Genomic DNA, 24,952 nt, shown 5'->3' with positions numbered 1-24,952 from the left:
AGCTGTGAACTGAACTGAGTGACATTGCAAATTCTACATAGAGGAGTTTTGAGAACCTCGAGCGGTGGGTTTAGGTTTATATTATGCAGAGAAAATGTTTAAATAGTATAACCATATTTAGAGTACAGACTAGTACAGTGTGTTGTTAAGAAAAAGTAACATTTTTATCTTGATAGGCCACCTCGATATATAAAAATATATTGAGTGAATGGTGATTTTTATCTAACACCATTTTCCCCCCTTTCACATTTGCCTTTAACATCTGCTTTCCCTCTGTAGTCATCTCGATTGAGGGGATGGGCTCAAAGGCGGAGGATCTACAGCACTGAAATATTTTTGTCTGTTTAAGCCATTAATAGTTGCCTTTGTTGCTCCAAAATGTTGATATTAACCACCAAAACGGAGATTTCAGCAGCGGTGTGTGGGCTGTTTTCTTTCTGCTTTTCTTTTTTCGTCCCTCTCTTCCTTAATATTTTTTCAGCAGTGGTGGGTGTTTAAAAAAGGAGGGTAGGCAGAAAAAACCCAGCTCCTCAGATGCTCTTAAAAAATGTTACCCATGCATCCACTGGTATGACCGTGTGCGCACAACAATCAAGTGTAACTTGCATTATAAAAGTGCTTTCAGTGCATACTAGCAGTAGAAATCTGTTATGCAAATGCCGGTCCATTTATCACTTTAAAGCTTTCTTCACAGGCTAAAGTAGGTAAACACATTCCTTTTTTTGGTCAATGTTCTTCCTTTCCATGCTAACTCTGTGCTTAATACAGCTCCATTGTGTGAGATCCATCTTTATTTTTTTTTCCTGCTTATACAAAGTCGTTAGATGTCATCACATGAAATGGAGCTCAGCTTCTAATTTATAAACACAGACAGATTGTCAAAATGTTGCAATCAATCTGAGTCAGTCTGCATCTCGATAGGGGCATTAGTTAGCGTTGTGTTCGGGCTAGATTTCTATATGAAAGTGTCATTAAACAGAGGCGCATTTACCTGCCATCCTCCAGCAGCTACATCACTGCGGAGGGATTTTGTGTGATGAATTTCTGTATATGTAGATGGAAGCAGATTTAGAAAGTTTCTCTATCAAAGCTAACTGCTGTTTTATCACATAGCAAATGGGATATAATTGCCAACTTAACCACATTCAGTCACAAACAATCCCAGTCTTTTATTTTGGGGGCATTTTTAGCCTTTTTTGGACAGGATATAGATATAGAGAGTAGACAGAAACAAAATGTAGGAAATGGTACAAGGGTGCCTTGCTGGTGGATGAAATAAGAATTTCTGACAATATGCACTGGGTCTAGAATATCTAAGGGTCTGGTGCAAGAAGTACTTTAGCACAGTCACAGGAAAGTCTTAATTTGTCTAAAACAAATGAAGACAATGCAACAGCAACACTGAGCACTAGAATTAGTGTTAATAAAGGGGCACATGAGTACCGCTGATCAACTATTTCTCCAGCATAAAAAGACCATTAGTTTGGATTGACAACACTGATGTTTTTTTTTAACATTCTTTCAGGATTTATCAGCTTACATCTCAGACACCTCAAAGTCCGATTGTTTTGTGGAAAATGTGATCCCAGTCTTTAAATATATTAGAAATATGCTTACGAAAGCACGGACTAATGCTAGGCAATAATTACATCTGGAGCTGAAAAAAAGTTAATTTTCCTAAGTAGACATAAAGCTGTGTTTTTACTTGAAGTCCCACGTTAGTGTTAAGAGTTGCCTTAATACACTTATTGTGCTTTTGATGCTTAAAAGCAGGCATTTACGAGATCACACGACGCCGCTAGTTGATTTCATCTCCACATTTCTTTCTCAAAGAGCTCTGGTTCGTGTTTTATACTTCTGAGTTCAGAATCGAGGTTAAACTATTTCTCCTGTACTTAAGAACAAATTAAAATTACTGATTCCTTTTATTAATCCCCTTTTGTATCCACTCTATGTGTCATTTCAGGGGGTCTTGCTTACTTATATATCAGCTTGTTGAATTGTCAGTAAATGTGACTTTGTGTGTCCCGAATGAGGTCTGTATTTAACCTTTGCGTGTGTGACCTCTGTTTGCTTCTCACCTACACAGGAACAGTCTGTCTCCACGATCGGCTGACATTTCGTTTTTGTCAGACACTTCGATGGCTCGGCCGTTGCCACCTCCCCAACGTACAAGCACAGTGCTGTAAATCCTGCAGCCAGCACTCCCACTTCAGCAGCCCTCGCAGCTAAGGTGCAGCTCACAAGCACACTGATTGTACCACTGAGTGATGTAATCTAATCATCATTAAAAGTCAACAATCTGAGCCCTTTTTCTGAACTACGGACTGGTTATGAATCTTACACACACCTGGACTCTGCATGTTTGTGCTGATGAAATTGAACAAGCAAAGTAGCGAGATTGTAAATATTTGTTTGCTGCACATTTCTTTGTTACATTAGACATGGGAGTATCCAATCAATGTAGCCAGCAGTATGATGCATTTTTAGATATCCGGTTGTTCAGTGATGACGCGACGAATCCTACTTCCGGGTCTAAAGTAGTCTGCGTTTAATATGGCTTTTGTGTTGTTAACATGTTTAATGTTATGTATTTTCTTCTATTTGATCTCAAAAAGCTCCTAAAACAGTCAGTGATCACTGTTGACCTCCCTCGGCTTTTATTACCGCTAATCATTTATTTAAGCTCAGTTTTTAAAACCTTAGGATGTAACTACAGCCCAGCCCATGCAGCAGTATATGAATGACTAACCTCGTATTGTGGATGGATTATCTCAGTTGTTCTCCTGGCTGAAGTTTGGTCCTTTTACAGCATCCTGCCATGCGATTACATTTGTTCCTGACCACCGAGAACACTCACGTTAACTTTTATCGAGTCGAAAAAAAGTTAGCTTGTTTATATTATGCTAACATAGCTGTGTCGCTAGCGGTCACGTAGCACATCATTATATCAGAATCAGAATACTTTATTGATCCCTGGGGGAAATTATTTTTTGTTACAGTGCTCCATTTTAAACCAACATTAAGACAAGACAGACAATACGCTAACTAAGAATAGTACAATATATACATATATATACATACATACATACATAAGTCACTCATAAATAAATAGTTGGAAAAGAAACATGTGTAGCTGTAGCAGCAAACAGTGTGTTAAGTGGATGCGTTGTACAGGGAGATGGCCACAGGCAGGAATGATTTCCTGTGTCGTTCAGTGGTGCTTTTCGGTAATCTCAGTCTCTCATTGAATGAGCTCCTGTGACTGACCAACATGTCATGGAGTGGGTGGGAGGTGTTATCCAACATTGTCTTTATCTTGGACAGCATCCGCCTCTCCGACACCACCTTGAGGGAGTCCAGCTCCATCCCCACAACATTGCTGGCCTTACGGATCAGTTTATTAAGTCTGTTGGCATCTGCGACCCTCAGCCTGCTCCCCCAGCATGCAACAGCATAGAGGATCGCACTGGCCACCACAGACTCATAGAAAATCCTCAGCATTTTCTGGCAGATGTTGAAGGACCTCAGTCGCCTCAAAAAATAGAGACGACTCTGGCCCTTCCTGTAAAGTGCTGTGGTGTTTTTAGCCCAGTCCAGTTTATTGTCAATGTGTACTCCAAGGTATTTATAGTCCTCCACAATGTCAACACTGACCCCCTGGATTGAAACAGGGGTCAAGTGTTTCCTGGTCTTCCTGAAGTCCACGATCAGTTCCTTGGTCTTTGCCACGTTGAGCTGCAGATGATTCTGCTCACACCACGTGACAAAGGAGTCGACCACAGCCCGGTACTCTGTCTCATCATCCATGCTGATGCATCCAACCACCGCAGAGTCATCAGAAAACTTCTGAAGATGGCATGTCTCTGTGCAGTGGCTGAAGTCTGTGGTGTAGAGGGTGAAGAGGAAGGGGGAGAGGACAGTCCCCTGTGGTGCCCCTGTGTTGCTGATATACCAGCTAGCCAAACTTCAGTAACCCTACAAACGTCACTGCTGTTTAGTTTTCTGTCTTCATTTATGTTGGAAGTGATAACAGAGCTGTACGTTTTAATTTGTTTCCAAAACCCCGCAGTCAGGACATGCTATATTGTATTTAGATAGAAGCTAGCGAGCTAACTCCCTGCTAACTTCTAACTCCGTTAAATGTCATAAATTCCGTTTTCATGGATGCCTGGATGTTATACTCAATTGTTACACCTGGTAGAGCAGAACGCTGATCATTTTATTACAGATGAAAGACTTTAGACAGTTTTTCAACTCTCAGTAATGCCATGGTGATCGTTTGATATATGGACCTGCAGCGGAGTTTAGACCCAGACACGGCTAGTGACGTCAGACTGAACAACCGGATAGACAAACCACTCATTTATTGTATCTTTATGGCTGGTACAGTGCTTTAATTTTTTGGACAGCAACGGAGACTGTACACGTTAGAACCGACAGGATATAGCTCTCACTGTGGTTTTACATACAGCATGAAGTGGTACAGATGTCATAAAGAAAAAATAAGTGGTGCATATTTTCTAAGTAACAAATAACTGACTGTTTGCAGAGCCCTGTCCCTTAAAGTGTGATTTCAGTTTATTTTAACCAGCTATATTTCTAATTTTTGTGGGTGTTTTGGCTCTCAGGTTTAGACATGCTATAAATGTGCTCTCCTACCAATGCAGGCTGTTAAAAATTCAGAAATATTTTCATTCTTTTCAAATCCTACACCTTTAACATTTATCATGACTTATGAAGGCCACCGTTGTTTAGTGACCACGCCCCCACTCTCTGCATTTATCTTGCAACTGGTAGTTTTGGTTACATCACAAAATCTGCATTTGATTGTGGTTTTCAGTTAAATGGAAACAAGAGAATGCATATTAGCCTTCAGTTTTTCTGTGGATAGGAAGAAGACAAATAGGTGGGAAAATCCTGAAGGTCATGAAAAAAGATGGCTTACCAAAGACCTGTGCTTGTGTTTTTGGCACTTCTCTTCTGAAGCATGATGAATTTAGTTGATTAAGAGAGTTTACTGAAAACAGAATGTGTCTAAACACCTTTGAAAAGCACTTAAAATCAAGATTAAAAAAATGTCAAAGACTGGTAACATTAAATGCTCTCCTTATAAGCAATAAACCATTCATTATAGCAGTTGCTGCCTTTGATAAAAAGCCCACAGACATGACCCTGATAACAGAGGAACTCGACACATCTGCCAGTTTATTCAGATCAGCCGTTCATAACTGATCAGTGTTGTCCAGAAAAGACTGAAGGAGCTACTTCTGGATTTAGACATGTTGAATGTGGCTGTGTTGTGGCTAGGAGATGTGTGCAACCCAGTAATGTTTACACATGCGAACATGAAAAATGATTTCAATAAAAAGTTAAAGCTAGTCTCTGAAATTCTATTTATAATGACCTTTACCAAAAAATGCTCTCCCTCTGTCAGCACAGAGAAACAGTTGCTGCACTGACAGAATTTGCAAGCGCAATTTGTATTTATTTCCTTTTTTATTTTGGAAAGTCTCAAAAGGATATCGAGCCTTTATTGTGAAAATTTTGTGGAAAATAAATAATCAGATGGCGGTGCATGGCTTTATTTAATTAGCAACTTGCCCACATGAAGTCTCTGCTGCAGTTTATTAAACTAAATCGAAGAATTTTGTTTATATGTTATCCAATTTATGGATACACTACGCTAATCGAGCTAGCTAGCTTTACCTGCAAACATAGTGTTCCTACTGTTCAAATAGGGTCACCTTTGGTTCCAAGATAGCAAATACTCTTCCAAATTTTGACAAGCGAGCAGAGATGTGAAGCTTAGGTTTTATGCTGTGATTATTATACTGTAATCGCTTCGAGGGACAGTTTAAGCAAACTTTTACTTTGTGACTTTAAAGTTACAAAGTAAAATGTAAATTTCAAAAGGAAAAGCTGCAGTCAATACCTGGTGCTTGAGGCCACATAGCCAAAAAAAAACATTGTGTCAGGTATTGGCAGGCCCAGTGCCTTAACTTCTTGAGTACTGGATCATTTGATGTCAACAATAACTCTTGATTAAAATAATGGTCGAATGGAGGGAAATTAAGATAACATAGCACATCATAATACAATAGATTCAGAAGGGTAAATTAGTGGAAGAATCAGTAATATGTGGTATTTTATACTTTTCTAGGTGTTTAATTATTGCCATGTTCTGTTATGAGAATTCATGATAATTACATATTCATTAAAAACTTTCTTCAGAAACTGGAAAGTAACTCAGATTTCTCAGTTCAGTGCCGTCATATATGGTCTTACATATCTAATGATTAAAAACGAATAAGCAAGCTTCTGTAAAGCTATTAAACAAGTGATGATAAGGAGTAAAGGGGAAAAATCACCACATATCTATATCCTTTTGTCAAAAATCACAATAAAAAGACCAAATTACATATGTATGTAGTGTAGCTGAAAAGAATTGTAATACCTAAAATTCTGTCCAGTGAATGCCAAGTTTTTATATATTTGTTATTATCAAAGATTCATACATCATCAGAATGTATGATGACTTTACAATTACAGAGGATTATTGTGTACCCCTGGCTTTTTAGTTGCTTGTTGCTCTGTTTGACACATTTTTAATGTTATTGCACACCACTGTGCAAATGTCTCGATCTACCCCTCATCCTTTTAAAATTTGCTTCCAAACACCTAAACTTTCTTGTAGTGTAGTTTTAGTGTAGTGAGGGATGATTTTTGACAGAATGGAACAAAAAAGGAAGAGATTTGAATGTCCTTCAAGAAGCCTGGAGAACTATTCTTAGAAGACTACTTAAAGAAATGAGAAGGAAGCTTGCCTAAGAGTTCAGTTGAAGAATAAAGGTGCTCATACCAAATATAAAATGTATTAATTGTACAAGAGTACAGGTACAGACTGGCTTTGCCTTATATACTGTATTTCCATGTGTTTGCTGCACCTACGTCCTATTTTCCTAACAAAATATAAAGAAATGAGGCGTTGCTTGAGAATTTTGCACAGTACTGTAGCATTAACATGTATGCAGTGGCAGATTTACCAACTTGATATCAAGTAAACATGTAAACGTTTTGGTGTTTTGTGCGACTATCAACGAGATTAATGCTGGACTCACTTGTGGTTCAAAGCAGCAGCTTCTTGGGAAATGAAAGAACTCGTAAATTACTTTTGCAGTTACCAAAATTTGGTAACTGCAAAGGCCATTGAAATAGGCCATTGAAATACCTCTGAAGCATGCTGCTGGATTACACATGTAATGATTTTTCTCCTAACTTTGTATAGGGAAAAGTCTTTGCCCGGATCATGACAAAGAGCCAAGGACTGTGACATTTAAGATAAATTTAAGATATAACCATGACGAATGAAGCCTAGATGGTAAACCTGCCAGGTGGTTATTGATGTGTGTAGAAGGGAGCATGTTTCATTTTTTACCAAACAACCGGCTAATGGATGAGGACTCTAATCTGTCTGATTCCAGTAAAGGATGGGACAAACCCACTAAGCACTGACATAAAAGCATTTGGGGCCAATTAACACCACTGAAACATTAGGCCTAGAGACCAGGGTTATTTATATCGCAACTCAAAGTAATGGATATTATGCCTGGCCTACTTTAGGTTTGGGCATGCTAATGGTAGTTGTTTATCTTGGAGCAGACATAGTATTTTTACAACATTTTGATATGTCATAACAGGGAAGGCACAGGTGAACTCAGGTTACACTTGCATGAAACTCAGACTTTACTAATATATGTTTGATATCAGCCTTGCTGTTACCACTAAGATAAAATGTTCTGTTTTTCACACCTTTGCTCATTTATTCTCATTAGTAGTTCTTCTTATTTTTGAAGGCAAAAACAAGCCAGTACTTCGACATGTACAACCTTTATATTTACAGACAATTTAGATGAGTAAAGAACTTTACATACCTGCCACGTTTAGTTGCATAGTTGTTTTTTATTGTTGTTTTTTTTATTTTTAGTTTGTTAGTGATTTATTCCTGTACTTTGTTTTATTTTTAAAGATTCATCTCTGTACATTTAATGAAATTGTTGGTTTCCAATCATAAGATCAACCACTTATGTTGAATGGACATAATGCCACATGTGTAGTAGTCATTAAACACGTTCACACTGAAGCAATCAGATTGTTAAGTAGCATCTTTTCACAGCACTTACACCGTGGTATAATTAACTTTAATGAACCATTAAAGTTTAGCCCATACAATAAATGTGGAGAAAATGGCATTCATTGAATTAGTCTGTGAGTGTTTTGTCATTAAGTATGCATAGTGCTACACTGTGCTAAACGCTACTAATTAAAACGTGTGAAACACAAAGATTTTATGGCTGTAGCCCTTAATAAAAGGAAATATAAATATGAGATGTCACTTATTTAAATAGAATTTTAATAAATGTCAAATGTGAGACAGTTATTTATGCATGTAAGATTTGAGAGGACAGAGAAATTGGAGCTGTCGGAGTTTCTAAATACCAGCAGGAATTACAGTTTATTTTCTTTCAAATTCCACAACTTTTACATACAAGCTTGTTGAACAACAACGTGTGAACACTTGAAACTCTCATAAAAGATGAGATTGGTACATACTCACTAGTCAATATTAACACCCAAGGGATAGGATTTAATTGGGTGAAGCGTGGTCAGCTATGGCGCTGAGGATCTAATGGCTTTACACCAGGGTCACATGCTAACACGTACTATGTAGTGTTCAGTTACAAAGGAGAGTTATGGAAAGAAATTAAAGTATTGTGTATTAATCATAAAATATTCAAGAAATAATCATTGTGAAAAACTTTTGCTGTACCAACAGGCAAATTTAATACAACCGAACTTCATGTGCAAAATGTGACTATGATGTCACCTTCTTGATATTCAGAGTCAGTTTTCCAACGTAGCTTGTTGTCCTGACGTTTGACGTAGTTGTTTTCTTTTTTTAAAAATCAGTAATCAACAGGTGGCAGCGTCAGCATCGCTGTGAACTCTTCGTATTTGACGATCCCATTTGACTTGATGTGTGCCTCTCTGAAGAGGTCGTCCACTACACGAGGAAGATGGAGAAAACATAAGAGCATAAGTGGATAAGCAGCCAAATCGCACCATAAATTATGGTTATAATTAGTGTTATTGCTGTTGCTATTGTGAGATATTTAACAGGGATGAAATAAAGAAAAACAATATTGACTGAAAATAATATTTTGCAACACAACACATTATATTTCAGTCACAAATATTCCCTTCCAGTATTTATCTGTGAGCTGTACTCATACTAGTTTCCTAAGGGTTTATGTCTCTTCATATCATACACCATGGACCCTTGTTGACTTAACTACAAAAGTGTAGTTAAAGATTTTCATTCCAGTACTTTTTCATGTCTTGAAAATGTCCTGAATACTCAAAATGGTTGTCTGTTGTCTCTTCTTTTAGGAAATTGGCATTACTATCTTCTTCAGCAGTTCGGGAATCCAAAAACTTGATAAATGTCTCCCCACTGAGAAGCCTTTTGAGCTTCATTTAACTATAAACAGCTTAATGTACACAGAACCCATCCACAGACTTTGAAATACAGCTTATGTTGCTCTGAGACCCGTCACTGTGTGAATGAGGTGGCTTTGAAAAACTTAAAAATCCACCCTGGAGATTTAACCAGATATCCGAATCCCAGCAGGAGTCCTTCCATTAAAACTCTCAGCTTGAGGTTCATATTTAACGCTTTACATCTGAAGTGAAACAAAACATCAACAAGAGAATTCACAGTGTCCTTAAATGACAGGAAGTGCAAGGGACTCCGGTGCTTGGGTGCAGGCAAAAATAAAAAGCCTTCTTACTAAGTAAGACATTGTCTGTGATTTAATTAGGCGATACAAAAAGTTGTGACGCTAAATCACTTAAGCTGCATCATATGCCAATCAGTCACAGATTTTAGCTTTTTGTGGAAATTAAAACAAAGCCTGAGGATCAACTATTCAGCAGCTTGTCAGGGGAACAAGTTCAGTACAAAGGTGGTGTCGCCCAGTCCGTCCCCCTGGTGTCACAAAACTTGTGCCCCCTGTTGGATTGACCTGTACGGTCAGACATCTGCCAGGGTTTGACTTCAGCTATGATTTCAAGGTTGAAAAAAAAATTCTATAGAGGTCACAGATGATGTTACACACCTCTGTGCTGTAACCCCTTCAGAGAACAAAGCTTATAAATAGTCCTCAACATATGTCTTTGTTGACATTGCTATTGCTAGGGCTTTACTAGTATTCATAATATTCTGTCGGGTAGTGTTAGTGAAATATTTCACACAATATCTCTCTGATGGGAAAACGAATTGTCGCTTAATCAGCATGCAACACAACAGCAAATGCATTTCCTGACAGGAAGGAGGGAGTGGCCTTTAGGAGCCACAGAGTAAATACCAGGAGAGAAACTATTGTAATTACCTACGAGATTCTGAGCTCAGCTCTAAAGACAAACTTCCTGCGATTAGTCACTTTTTGAGGGGTGGATCAGTTACTGTGTCAAGATGCAGAACACGTGTATCATTAAAGAAATCAACTGTGGAAAACTATCAGGTTCAGAGTTCATTATAAATTCATTTTTTTCTCCTGATTCAACATTTGATATTTACTGCAGTCATAAAGTATTCAGATAAATGGTGGTTTATTGGTGTTTCGATGTTCGATACTGAAGCAAAGAATAAGTTCTTTGTACTTATAGAAATATGGAAATGGTTTATTGGTTATTTCTCTGCAAAGGTGAGAGGTGCATCTCTTTGCATCTTCCTGTGAGCAGGATTAAAACTACCAAAATGAATTTCACAAACTTTGTGGAGAGACAGACCATAGTGGTGTCCTTCCTGTCGTGCAATGCCCTACAAGCTCAGCTATTTGAGCTCAGATCGAAACGTCCTCAAGATATTTATTAGAGACCTTAAGACTCACTTTGGATTATGAAACACTACGTAATCATCTAATATTGGCAGTATTGTTGCGAGGTATCAGTAAAAAGGCTCAGCTGTAGGCCGGTAAAAACGTAACATCTCATTAATTAGAAACCTCACTTGCTCTACCTTCTTTGTTTGTGAGTTTCTCTCCTAACATGGTGAGCTTGGCCCGCAGCTCAGATGCCTCGATGTATCCCTTCTTCTGCTTGTCCGTCATCTTCAAGGCCTCCAGGATTTCCACTTTGGGATCCTCCTGTTGCATCTGTCTGTGCATTATTGACAGGAACGTAGAGAACTCCACCTCAGCAGACTTTTCTAAACACAAATGTGAAATCAGGTGGTACATTTTATTTAACCTTGACTTGATGATTAATGTAAGTTTAAAAAGAAAATGCCCTTTGCTCTTGTACTTCTTTAGGCCCTTTGTTATTTTTATTTGCTGTCTTTTCCCTGCATTTCTTAAGGATATATAGTGTTATACTGTATGTAGCACACATTAAGAAGGCTGTAAGAAAAATGTACAAAACCACGAATTTTAAAGCACAAACACCAGTTTATGCTTCAACGGTAGTAGTAAAGACTGTCAGTGCAATTTGAAATTACTGTCATTTAAACGTCACCTCTCAGACTTGTCCCTTATGCTACACCCACAACAAGCTGTTATTCAAAGACAAAAAGACTTTGATTTACTGCATGTTATAGTTTACCAATTTTGTGGACTTGTAGATGTCTCCTGATTTCACCAGGTGTGGGGCTTGTACCCAGGCAGCGCATAACTGTGATCAGGTCATTGTTATTTATCTTGCCGTTTTGATTCTTGTCATACAATGAGAAGCACTCTTTGTACTCTGCAGTGGGGAAAACAAAGTTTTTGAATGACAGTACTTTTTTTCCCCCCTTGTTGTAATTAGTGAGGAGCTTTCACAGTAAATCTTCGGTAAACAGGAATTAATTAGACTAAAAAAGAAGAGAGTTTGGTTGTTTTGTACAAATAAATAATTTCAAACATCAGTAACAGAGTGAAACAGTGATTGACAACATGCACCTGTAGATGAATCTTACCATTGATCTGAGCTTGTGAGAGGAATTTAGCCTGCAAGGTGACAATAGTGTGGCGTCACTTGTTAGGTAAATACAGAAAAATGGTCTGTTGTGTAAGAAAATACACAAAAAGGCTCAATGGAAAATGGAATTTCTTACCATGTCTGAGACTGCTGCGTTTCTGTTCAGGAAGAAGACAGTTTACTGAAGCCTGCGTCACCTGTCCCTCCACCTCTGTTTAAAGTCCAACACCCGTCGTAATTTAATATCTGTTGCTGTGGAAACACAGATATCGGATCCACAGCGCTGCATTGTCCTTCCTCTTACCACCCCTCCCATAAAAGGGACCGCTTACTACTAGACAACTACCATATGTTACCACAGTGACACATCATACAAACGTTGTCTAACATCAAGTTAAAAGCAAGATTTAAAACTCCCAGATAACTTCAGATAAATATCTAAGTGATAGTATGATGTTTTTTGTTTTGTTTTTTAATTTAAAATGCACATTTAAAAAATCCCATTCACCATGGAGCAGTGCTATACAAATCATATTAGAATCCAAATTTTGCAATAACAAACTGTGCAGGAACAAATATTTGCAGACATCTAAACCCACCTGCAATGATGCAAATAAATGTATACATTTATGTATTTTTTCTGGATTTGTGCTGATATTCTGTTTCGCTCCATTAAGATCAAACTACCGTAAAAATTAGAGACTTTTTTTTCTAAGTGAGCAAACATAGAAATTCAGCAGGGGATTAAATATACTTCAGCTTGAGGTTTATATTTAATGCTTTAGTTCTGAAGTGAAACAAAACATCAACAAGAGAATAGTTGATGTTTTGTTGCGTGCGTCAGACTCCGTTTTATCTTTTAAATCCTGTTTAAAAACTCATTTATTCAACATAGCTTTTCCATCTACTGTAGTTAGTGTCCCTATTTTATATTTGGTTCAATTTCTTATTTATGTACTTCATCTTTTAGCTATATCTGTTCTTAGTAACTTTGTTCTTATATTCCCTTTTATTGCTGTATAAATAAACAAATAAAGTTGTATTGTATTGTAATTCACAGTGTCCTTAAAAGGCAGGAGGTGCAAAAGACTCGGGTGTTTGGGTGCAGGCGAAATAGAAAGCCTTCTTACTAAGACATTGCATGGGATTCGACTAGGTGATACAAGAAGGTGTGAAAAGATGCTAAATCACTTAAGCTGGATCATATGCCAGCCAGTCATATGACCCAGACTGACTGACCAATCAACAGAGAGCCTGTTATTTATGTAATGCTGATGTTTCATGTTAAACTGAGACTTCTTATAGTGGCCTCCACTTAAAGATTAGTCAGGTTTAATCTTGTTATTTTAATATTTTGTCATTGTGTTGCTATTTATTTTTACCTTTTATAAATCCATATACACTATACCGCCAAAAGTATTCACTCACCCATTCAAATCATTGAATTCAGGTGTTTCAATCACTGCCTCAGCCACACGTGTATAAAATCAAGTAACTATGCATGCAGACTGTTTCTACACACATTTGTGAAAGAATGGGTCGCTCTCAGGAGCTTCCAGCATGGTACCGTGACATGATACCTCCTGTGCAACAAGTCCACTCATGAAATTTCCTCTATACTGAATATTCCACAGTCACTGTTAGTGGTATTATAAAAAGAGGAAGCGACTGGAAACAACAGCAACTCCACGAGGAGAGTGAGGTCAACAGATGTTTAGGCACTTAGTGTGCAGTCGATCACGACAGACCTCCAGACTTCATGTAGCCTTTAGATTAGTTCATGAACAGTGTGTAGAGAGCTTCATGGGCTTCCATGGCTGAACAGCTGCATTCAAGCCTTACATCACCATCATAGACAATTTCATGCTCTCAATTACGTAGGAACAGTTTGGGGATGGCACCTTCCTGTTCCAACATGACTGTGCACCAGCGTCCACAAAGACATGGATAAGTGGATAACTTTGGCCTGCACAGAGCCATGGCCTCAACCCAATAGGGGTAAATTAGCCAAGGCTTCTCAGTATCTGACCTCACAAATACACTTCTTTAAGATTGTTCAAAAAGTCCCATTAACACTCCTGAACTTTGTGGAAAGCCTTCACAGGAGATTTGAAGCTGTAATAGCTGCAAAGGGTGGGCCAACATCATATTCAAACTCTATGGATTAAGAATGGGATGTCACTGAAATTCAAATTTGAAGGCAGATGAGTGAATACTTTCCACATTTTAAAAAAACAACTATTATTAAGGGGTTTTTTGTTTGCCATGCAACTAAATTTCTATAAATATGCATATTTTAAGATAAAGTAATATACTTATATACTGTAACTACTTCTTTTTATCTTTTCCGACAGTCAAGAGAGGACCATGTGTAACCATAGCACCTGTTTCTTCAGGGGTGTTAAAGATCAATATTACAGCATTCAGCTGTTAATAGACTGGATTCTTTGAGGCTATGCAACGTCAGCTTTCTCTTTTTCCATTCAGGTTGCTTCGTGGCACCGTCATATGTCAGATTAATTGAATTCTTTAAAAATAATTCATTGCCAAACATTCCCAAAATGTCAATGCTCCACAGGTGTTTAAGTGGCACTTAATTCATTTGAATTAACAGCGAGGCTTGAATTTGTGCCTGATCTTAGGGTCCTGTGCAATAGATTTTTAAATGCAACACATTCACAAGTTATATTTGAATGACTGGTTGCAGTCGTGAGGCAGTGATTGGTTTCTAAGTAAAACAGAACATGTGTAATGGTAATTGAGAGGTAAATAAAGGACCATAGGGGCTCGCTTTGTCTTTATTGGCTAAATCCCAGTTCAGTATTTATATCTTTAATTTTAACACATTCCCATTTGGCCAAAATATTTTAAAAATGATGAACAGATTTATTCCCAATTTGCATTAGTAAATTAAACATGTATGACATGAGAATTGCAAAATCTACCCTAATACTGATAACATGATGCATGACAGTGTGCAGTGCTGGTCTCTTTTATGATTTCTCATGCCACAAGATTCAAGCATTAAAAAAGAGACAAAGAGCGAAACATTTCACATACATCAATATAAAAATCTACAAAGGAGGCAAATTCCCTGCTCAGTACTGGGACAGGAGGCAGAATATCCTTGAGTTTAACAGTGAAAACCAGTGCACATCAATGAGTTTTATTAAGTGCCATAGTTAAGCACAGCTAATGTCTCTGCCACACAAAATGTGAGAAAATGTATTTTTTAAAAAGAAAGAAAAGAGAGCAGTTTCTTTCACTTATAAAAACGTACAACACTGGTGAACCCTTTCAGTGGCTCTTCTTTATATGCAAAGTGTAGTAGGACCAGGGCTCCGGCACATAAATGAGCCCGGGGTACTTGTTGCGTAGCACTGGGTCATTCCACAGATAGGCCACCCACAGAGCCACAAGGAACACGGTAACACCGAAACTATAGAACAGGAACAGACCGTTACTGTCGGGGCCAAGTCCTTTATGATGTTGGAATATCACCATAGCAACCATAGCAACGAAGGTGAGGAGGAAAAGTTCAGTGATTTGTCCTTCAGTGACCAAGTACCTAGAAGAAATTTAAAAAAAGAGACAGGAGAAGTCAGAACATCAGTGAGAACCAAATACTAAATGTCCAACAAAATATTATTATAAGGAAACTGCAATCTTTATGGAAACATCAATACTGCTATATATTGCAACAATCCTATTCACATTACTAACTATATTACCGTTTAGATGTCAGATAAGAAAAGTAATTGCTTTTCCAAAATGGCACAGGTTTCAGAGGATCGTCAAAGCTGCTCTCAAGCACGTCTATATCTTTCTTTGTGTGTAAAATTCAATTTGGACAATTGTTAGATGTTTGTTTATCTGGTTTAGTCGCATGTTCATTTTTGTCAGACTTTTTAGACAGAAAGAAATTGATTTTAGAAACAGGTTAGAAAATACTGGAGTTCAGAATACTAAAGGTCATTCTAAAAAAATTAAAACAGTTTGGAGTGCAGAATAATTGGAGGGACTGTTCATAAGCTATTAACTTCACTTGTAGTACTGAATGTTTCCCTGGCTTTACTTTAAATGTGAGCGTTACTGCTGTCCGTCTACTCTTTTCTTTATCTCAGTTAGTTTAGATTATGAAAGTTATTTGTAATCATCCCAATTAGTGTTAAGCATTTCTTCTCTAAAGCCCATGATTAGACTTCAGATGTCCTTCACAGTTTTCATCACTTTAATAACAACTGAATGTATTCATGGTGAGTTTGTGTGTCTGGTAATCTATGTAGTGTGTCTAAAGGATAGACTGACCAATAGTAGAGAGCGCTTGGTCCCAGCAACAGCCAACCAGCAAGAGGAACCTTTTTCTGTTCTTCACCACTGGAGAAGCAACCAGTGAAGTAGATGAACAGAATGATAAAGAAAGGAATATACCTGGTGGAAAAAAAAAAGAAGCAAACCCTTATCCTCTGCACAGGATGAACATTATGTTCAAGTACATCTTTATAAACGGGCAATGAAAAATATTATTGAGCTCGGCTCAATGAAACCCTAAAAAAAGTAAACAGTATTTAACAAACCACAAAAGCAGAAGGAGGAAAAAAAACCCATTTCTTTCTCTTTTTGTTATTAAATGTTTAGACATGATAACGATAATGAGGTCATTTGTTTAACTTAACATCTGCAAAAATTATTAGTACATTTTTAAGCAGTGAATTAAAATGAAAGTGGCAATTTAGCAGAACAGTTGTAAAAATAAATGAATCTAATCGCTGATCAAGAATGTAATAAAATAAACTGCATTTTATTTTCAGAGTAAATATTACAGGGATGTGCTGTACATGGTCAGTTAATAACACCTCTGAAATCTATTAAACTGTCAGCTGGTCTCAAGCTAGAGTCTTTCATACCACCCAGAGTTTGTAATTATTATTGATGGTTTTTATTTGTGTAAATTTAGTCCGACTGTAAATATGTTTCATCTCCTGTAAAATGATTATCTCCATTTGGATGAGCCCAAAGATTTAAAAGGAACATTATTTTCCCATCAGGTCCACTTATTTGCTCCATTAACGGCTTTTCATTATATTTGTCAAACTAATTTGGCGAGAACAGCAAGTGACTATATGAGTTTAACATAGTCTCTGCTCATATTCCTGCTTCCTTAACAACTACACCGATTTTTGCGTACTACTATTAGTGTATCACAAATCACATCAGTACTACAATTTATGCTTGCAACTTAGAATTCAAAGGATCCTGGATATGTGTACGAAAGTGCACATATCCAGGTTTGTGTACTCATTTATATTTTCATGTTTAAAAGATTATGTTCTTCATATTAAAACATAAATAAAAGAATGTGTATAAAAGTAACCTGTTGGTTTTGGGGCCAAGGCGCTGAACACTTCACAGCTGCACCTTCCCTCGTGTCCTGTCATCTGTCACAAAGCAGTTCAACCCTTCATGAGGCTGCTTATGTAACGCCTGAGCAGAGGAAGCTTAAACACTGTCTCACACAACTCACTCATCTAATTTCATATGAGTTCTTTGGCAGCACCGGAGAGCAAGGGGATAAAAAGACAACTACAGTACTGTTCATCCTGATTCAACATATTAGCAATCTCCCTACTCACCCTCTATCTTCTTTCCAGAACTGCAATACTCAAACCACACCCATATCTGCATTACTGAGCGAACAGCAGACTCGTCTACGGAAAACTGTAATTCCTTTACCTCAGCAGTGAAAATGCAATGCTGGAACATTATGAGGGGAATAAAACATAAACAAACCCATAAAACTAAAAGTCTGTGCAATAATAAGAAATAGCAGGAGAGCTATAACTCTTCTTCATTTTAAGATAAAACCAAGTGATCTGGAAAAATTCTCCGTTTTCCTGCACGTAATAGGATTCATTTTCATTAGGATTCATTAGAGACAAAAACTGGTCACACATTAAAGCTTAATACTAACTGTGTACAGATTTCCTCAAAATCTCTGCTCTGATTACTTTACTTGCCTTTGTATGTTTTTTCAAAACATATCCATGATAACCCCCCGCCCCACCCAAAAAAGGGGAAATTGTGGTTCATAGCGATCCATTTCTGTACATGCAACATAATTATTGTAAACATACCACATTAAGTGTCCCAGGTGTTCGTCATAATAATACAGCAGCTCAAAGGAGTCAATCTGAGGGAGAAGGACCAAATTAAATTCATTAAAACGTTCCCAGACACACAACCTTATGCTACAGTGCCACCTAGTGTTTTGGTGTGTAACTTCAACTTTATTACAGAACTCACAGAGAGCAAAACAAGATAAAAAAAAAAAACAGCTGTGAACAACATATAATACAACATATACAAATAATATAAAAATATAAAAAGACACTGGCTTTACCTGAAGTGACTGTATATTAAAAATGTTATAACTTACTGAAGAAAAGATTTCACGCAGTTGATGTTTTTCCGAATGTGTAAAATCACATTTCATGAGATGATGAGTTGTTGAAAGCTGTTGACCCGAGGACTTTAAGCATTTGATGAAGCCTCACACACACACAAAAGCTGCTGATTACAGTTGCCAATTACAGACATGAAATCTAGAGAAATCCAAGTTAATGTTATTCTCAAATGGCAAAGAGTTGTTGTCTGCATTTCCTAAGATTAAACCATTCAAAGGACTGCAATTAAAATGGTCAAATCTTACAAGTATCTAGGTATCATTATAGATCAGAATTTGTCATTTAAAACTCACATTCAAAAGCTTGTGTCTAAGTTGAAACTAAACTTGGACAAAGTTACCTTTTTAGAAATCAATCTTGTTTCTCTCTCAAAGTAAGAAAACATTTAAATTTATGCACTTTTTTTTCCCTTTATTGGATTACGGCGATCTGCTTTTTATGAATGCACCAGTCCAGTACCTAAAGAGATTAGATACTATCTACCATGTTTTATTGTTGGCTGTGGAAATTGTGTACATCACTGTTCTCTGTATGCTGCTGTTAAATGGCCATCTCTGTACAGTATATCCACAGACTTTCCCATTGGTTGGTTTTTAACTATAAATCTCTCCTTGGCTCGTTTCCTCCTATCTGTGTGTTTACATGTGTTTAAACTGCAACTAATACAGCCTTCGTTCTCACAACATCATACAACTGATTGTCAGAAATGGTTGCCGTAAAGGAGTTTAAGTGCATTTCAAGAAGGGAGAGAATAACTCTTTTAGTCAGTGTGACTGTTTTAAATGTGGCTCTTAATGATCTGCTATTGCGTATTTTTCCCATGTTTGTACGAATTGTTGCTATGTTGTCATGTTTTGTAACTTTTGCTGCCACGATGCCAGGTCCCTCTTGGAAATGAGATTTAAATCTTAATGACACTTTTACTTGGATAAATAAAGGAGTATAATAAAAATTGAAAAAAAAACATATAAAAGTAGAGATCTGGAACATCAGTCGACACCTCAAAGTACTACGCTGAAAGATGAGAGCAAACGTACATTTCTGTAGGCAGTAAATGGGTTTAAACCTCACAATGAAATTCACATGAACCAGTGTAAAAAAATGTTTTTAAAAACCTTCTTTGACTCTCTGTTGGTCTAACTGTGGGGTAAGAAGTTGTGCATCAATCAGATGTTTGAACAACTACATATGAATCTTGGTTTTGTAATAAATAAGATCCGTAGTGATTTCTTCCCCTGGAATCAGCAGGGAAATAAATCAGGAACAAATAAAGCCATCCATCCATCCATCCTCATCCGCTTTGTCCGGGGCCGGGTCGTGGGGGCAGCAGCCTAAGCAAAGAGGCCCAGACCTCCCTCTCCCCAGCCACCTCCTCCAGCATATCCGGGGTAACACCAAGGCGTTCCCAGGCCAGCCGAGAGATATAATCTCTCCAGCGTGTCCTGGGTCTGCCCCGGGGCCTCCTCCCGGTGGGACATGCCTGGAACACCTCACCCAGGAGGCGCCCAGGGGGCATCCTTGTCAGATGCCCGAACCACCTCAGCTGGCTCCTTTCGATGAGGAGCAGCAGCTGCTCTACTCTGAGCCCCTCCCGGATGGCCGAACTTCTCACCCTATCTCTAAGGGAGAGGCCAGCCACCTTTCGGAGGAAGCTCATTTCTGCCGCTTGTATCCGCGATCTCGTTCTTTCGGTCACTACCCACAGCTCGTGGCCATAGGTGAGGGTAGGGACGTAGACCGACCGGTAAATTGAGAGCTTTGCTTTTACACTCAGCTCCCTCTTCACCACGACGGACCGGTGCAGCGTCCGCATTACTGCAGCCGCAGCCCCAATCCGTCTGTCGATCTCCGGCTCCCTTCTCCCATCACTCGCGAACAAGACCCCGAGATACTTGAACTCCTCCACTTGGGGCAGGAACTCATCCCCGACCCGGAGTGGGCACTCCACCCTTTTCCGGCTGAGAACCATGGCCTCAGATTTGGAGGTGCTGATCCTCATTCCCGCTGCTTCACACTCGGCTGCGAACCGTTCCAGCAATAGGGACATGGAACAAATAAAGCCAGGGTATAAAATCTTAACATGACTGCTGTTGTGCTGCTACATTAACCCACAGTATATAAGCGTTGACAAACACCACACTATCAAAGGTACGATGTTCTGCTTCTGGTCGATGTGACAATAAAAGATGTGATGATGACGACGAAGGAGCAGAGAGAAAAATAAGCTCCACTCCCACACAGCAGGATAAAGTCTGCTGCATCTAAACAGCTGCGGTGACGCATGTTTCTGCGGTGTGCTCTCAGTTCAAAAAGAACAGCTTTTTTAAACTGCTGAAGACAAACAATATTTTTTGTACGAGCAGCATGCATGAAGTTGTCCCACTTACATAAATAACATACAACGACACACTTTGACAACCTTCTCCATGTATTCCAGTATTCCCACTAAGCCCACCATGGATCTTAGCTGTTTGCCATCTTACCAGTGAAGCTGGTTTAAGGTCTTTGATGATGGGGTTCTCCCTCACTGATAGGTGCAGCTGATAGCCACTCAGGATGAGCCGGTGGTTGATGGAGTCTCCCACCAGGTGGATGCTGGCTCCCATGACGAACGTGATGATGCAGAGGTACACGGCTGTGCGAGACAGCACTCTCGGACTGCGCTCAATCAGCTGAATGGAGCAGAAACAAACATGTATACCTTAAAAGAGTTATTCTGGGGACACCTTTAAGAACTGGCTTCAACCACAGCGCCTGTGCGTTATCTCTGAGACTTTTTTTCACACAGCCTACATGTGCCGTTTTTCTTTTCTTGAATATGTTTTTGACTTTATCTAGGTGTGTTTGTGTTTTTATCTATTCAGCTGCACCTGCCTAGTTCTTCCTGTCTCTTAAATATAGATCTGCCTTAAAGGTAATGGATATTACGGGGCAAATAGCTTGTTTCATAACACAACCACACGGATGACCTACATCCTCTAACAAAAGCATGCAACTTGCGTCATTACACTGACTAGAAGTAACACTGTCTCTTTGCCAGTCAAGCGTTGAATTATGGGTTTTTATGTTGGTTTGCAAGAACCTAAATAGTCTGCCTCAAAATGCACCTGAAAAATCATAACACAAAATTATTACACAACATTTTAACTGATGCAATTCTTATTCCTGAAACTGAGAAAAAAAAATTAACCCAAAATGATGTTGGATATAATGTTGCCATGTTGAGTTACAGTCTCTTAAAGCAGGTATTAAACAAGCTCAGTAATCCCTGGAAGGTTTTTCTAACTAGGGCCTGCCCAAAATTAGATTTTTATTGGTGAAAACTAAACTATAAAAAAATCAAAACATGGCCAGCAGTCACAACATGCAGAGCAGAAAAGGAATGACAAGATCTGGAATGCTGAAATCTTTGCCTCTCCTAGACTTGAGAGTCTTGAACTGTCCTAACTGTATAGGAATCACACATAAGCAATAAGATACGAAACATTAAAAGTCAGCACAGATTTCAGTCTGTAAAGCAACAGAAAACCAGATTGTCCTGATGCAACTGCAGTAAAAGCAATATTGAAATAAAGAGTTACACAGTAGGTCAAGTGTTCACATAGAAATTATTCACTGGAGAGAATACAGAAGACCTGATGTTGTCTTCACAATCACTAAGACACTCTGCTGCATTAAGACTTGCCTTGAGCATTAGGAATGGTGTTATGACATTGTAGGCCATGTGGAAATAGTCTCCAGCACTGGGCTTGTTCAGTGGAAACCACTCCAGAGGAAGAATGATCTGAAACATATGTAAGAAAATACTGGTTTCCACTGAAATTGAAAATATTGATGTAACCATCCATTTGCCTTTTTTTCCTTCATTAGATTTAAACCACAAGAGGTACGAAGAAATTGCACTGAGCCTTCCTACCATAACAATGGGCCTTCCAAAGTCTAATATCCAGTTCTGCACAGTGAGACACAGCCACAGGTCAAAGTGGAAGCGCTGCATTTTCTTCTGTGGCACATTTTCCTTTGAAACACCAGGAGCGCTGTAAACATACAGTAAGTCATTGTAATAGAGCAAGCATTACCAAAGCAAAGGGCAACACAGCTGCCGAGCACTTAACAGACATGTTACTGCATTTATTTCAGGTTAAGAGCACGTGGTTTCCTTACTTGAATTCGAGTATTTTATATTGATGGTAAAACTACAGTATTTTAAAATGTTATTTTAAAACACAAGTTTATTCTCTTTTCACCCCCCTTGCATCCTCCACTCTTTGATTTCAGAGTAATAATTATGCAGCAGCTGTGAAACTGCTGAACTATCCAACCTGCTGTTTATTGTGTGCAGCTGTGCAATTTCCTGTAGCATGTTGAGCACAGTCCCTATAGTTCAACATATGCACTGGGAAAGCAGGAAGATGAGTGCAGATAAATCCCCCATGGGCTTTCAGCCTTCCTCAAGGATTACAGGCTCCCTTGTAACACCAGCAAAACCAGTATTTACTGCACAGAGTGCTGTGACCATCTGCATCTGCCTGAAATCCTTTTTCTTGCCATCCAGACATATTGATCATGAAGCTGCAAAAATTAATGAAGCCACACAAATTTTTTTGCAAAACTCAGCTGCTGGGAAACTTTTGCAGCCACTTGTTGGTTTCAGTTCAACATACTGCTGCTAGTAGCAACCACTGCTGATTCAGCTTAAAGCTGTGTCAGTCTAACCTATGTGTCTAGACCAGGAATTTCAAACTCATTATATATTATGGAATATATATAGCCCACTTTGATCTTAAGTGGGCTGGACTAGTGACACTCCCCCTTTCTGTCAATGAAAAAGAAGTTCAGTTGAACATTTCATCCCTGAGCTTTAATTAATATAAGAAAAAGAAAGGCAATTTCAATGGTACATGTCAGTTTTTCCACATGATAAAGAAATGCTGCTGTAATATATGAAAGCGATCTTTCAGCTTGACTCTTTGAGCTTAAATTGTAACAACTAAATGTGTGAAATTACAAAAGGAATTGAGGTAGCTCGTTGCCCTGTGATTATAAAATTTCACAGGAGTAAGTGAGTCACAAAAACTGCCCAGTTTTTGTGGACCAATTGTAAAAGTTGTAATTACTTTGGTGTAGTAAAGATGCCCATGTGGGAGGGCTTTATTAATAGGAAAACATTCAAAACTTATGCATTTAATAGTCCAAGAATTTATGCCCTCCTTCCCATTTTCCAAAGGATCCAGTAGGCCACAGTGGAGTCTTTGCAGAGCCGATTATGGCCTGTGACGTTTGACAACACTGGTCTAGACCTGTAAAGACACAAGTCAGGCTTTATATGACTTAAGGTCTCAAATGCTGTAGTTCCACGTGTTCTTTTCCTATAGCCCCTTTTGATTTTTTGCTTTTGCTTGACCTGATCTATTTTGTCTTCTTTTTACATGATTGTGTTTGCTGGCCAGATGTCTGAAGACTGAAAACAGACTAGTTACATCCAGATCAGCTACACAGCCAGTGTGAGATTTTCCAGAGTTAGCTGGTGTTCCTGTCATGTCATCAGAAAGCCTGAAGACAAGAGCGAGGTGAATACAACAACAGGCTTCCCCGCAAGAAGCCAGGATTTTGTTTCTACAACATTTGGCTTGAAATAACGCCTAACTGGCGCTATCAAACGGAGCATGCGCGCCTCCGTTTTCATTTGTACGTCCAATCATTCACTTGGCGCGCAGTCCAGCCTCCAGCATCTGTTCCTGGATACATGCAGGAGAAGAAGAGATAAGCAGATCCTGTACTGTAGAAAACATTTATTCTCCGGGTTTTACAGACGTTCGTTTCTTTAAGCTTTACGCTTTCTGTGTTTATGAACCGACTGCCCTTCAGCAAGGCGACGATAACAGCAGCGACATCTTCATGTTTAGAGTACAAACCTCTTCAGGTGTAAATCCTTGCCTTGACGCTTTCGTACAGTCTGCATCGTTGTTTCCGTGTAGGCAGCCGATGGTCTCGTTTACTTTACCTACTCATACAGTTCCGTGGTCACAGGTGTGGAAAGCTAGCGGGATTCAACTACCCTAAACATTTTGTGTACAGTTAATGGTCACGAGCGCTGTCGCTTCCGGGCTGTCGCCTTGTTTCCGCCCATCAGGAGAATCCACCAATCAAACTGCAGCAAAGACACTAGAAGTGGAGAGGGGACACTTCACCCCGAGTTGTGATTTGTAGGCTAGGTAGCTCAATTACCAACTTCAGTTTTACAGATTAAAAACTATAAAATACAATCTTCGAAGCCTGAATAAATAAATAAGCAAATAAGTGAACTTATAAGGACGTTTTTTAGTCATCAAGTTCAAAGTTGTTATAATGAATGTAAGGATTCAGGAGCCACGCACATCGAAATACAGAATTCTGTGCTTAAATAATGAATTGTATAATACATTCCGCATTTGTAAATTCATTTTTGAATTCCTCATTAAAAAACTGAT

General features: G+C 38.6%; 3 protein-coding genes across 3 annotated transcripts in view; 1 reads left to right on the top strand and 2 right to left on the bottom strand.

The window, feature by feature from the left end:
• Positions 1-2,538, top strand: part of adamts7 (a disintegrin-like and metallopeptidase (reprolysin type) with thrombospondin type 1 motif, 7) — an 89,340-nt gene extending 86,802 nt beyond the window's left edge. Inside the window, exon 24 of the mRNA XM_026162719.1 lies at positions 2,090-2,538. Within this exon, the coding sequence (XP_026018504.1) occupies positions 2,090-2,232 (143 nt within the window). The 3' untranslated portion in view covers positions 2,233-2,538. The remainder of the gene's footprint in view (positions 1-2,089) is intronic.
• Positions 2,539-6,839: 4,301 nt separating this feature from the next.
• On the bottom strand, positions 6,840-14,116 carry LOC113019166 (calmodulin-like protein 4). Its single transcript, XM_026162708.1, has 5 exons — positions 12,155-14,116; positions 12,017-12,047; positions 11,662-11,802; positions 11,081-11,269; positions 6,840-9,064 (listed from the first exon to the last, which is right to left on the bottom strand). Exons 1-5 carry the CDS (start codon positions 12,155-12,157, stop codon positions 8,967-8,969), a joined length of 462 nt encoding a protein of 153 aa, XP_026018493.1. The 5' UTR covers positions 12,158-14,116; the 3' UTR covers positions 6,840-8,966.
• Positions 14,117-14,798: 682 nt separating this feature from the next.
• On the bottom strand, positions 14,799-24,703 carry LOC113019158 (ceroid-lipofuscinosis neuronal protein 6 homolog). Its single transcript, XM_026162705.1, has 7 exons — positions 24,398-24,703; positions 22,399-22,519; positions 22,168-22,266; positions 20,966-21,154; positions 18,153-18,208; positions 16,327-16,449; positions 14,799-15,586 (listed from the first exon to the last, which is right to left on the bottom strand). The coding sequence occupies exons 1-7, from the start codon at positions 24,442-24,444 to the stop codon at positions 15,316-15,318; spliced, it is 906 nt and encodes a 301-aa protein (XP_026018490.1). The 5' UTR covers positions 24,445-24,703; the 3' UTR covers positions 14,799-15,315.
• Positions 24,704-24,952: the final 249 nt, after the last annotated feature.

This window comes from Astatotilapia calliptera, chromosome 1 (assembly GCF_900246225.1).
Source record: "Astatotilapia calliptera chromosome 1, fAstCal1.2, whole genome shotgun sequence".
NCBI lineage: Eukaryota > Metazoa > Chordata > Actinopteri > Cichliformes > Cichlidae > Astatotilapia > Astatotilapia calliptera.
The sequence above is the reverse complement of the archived record's forward strand: the minus strand, read 5'-3'. Positions and strand labels throughout refer to the sequence as shown.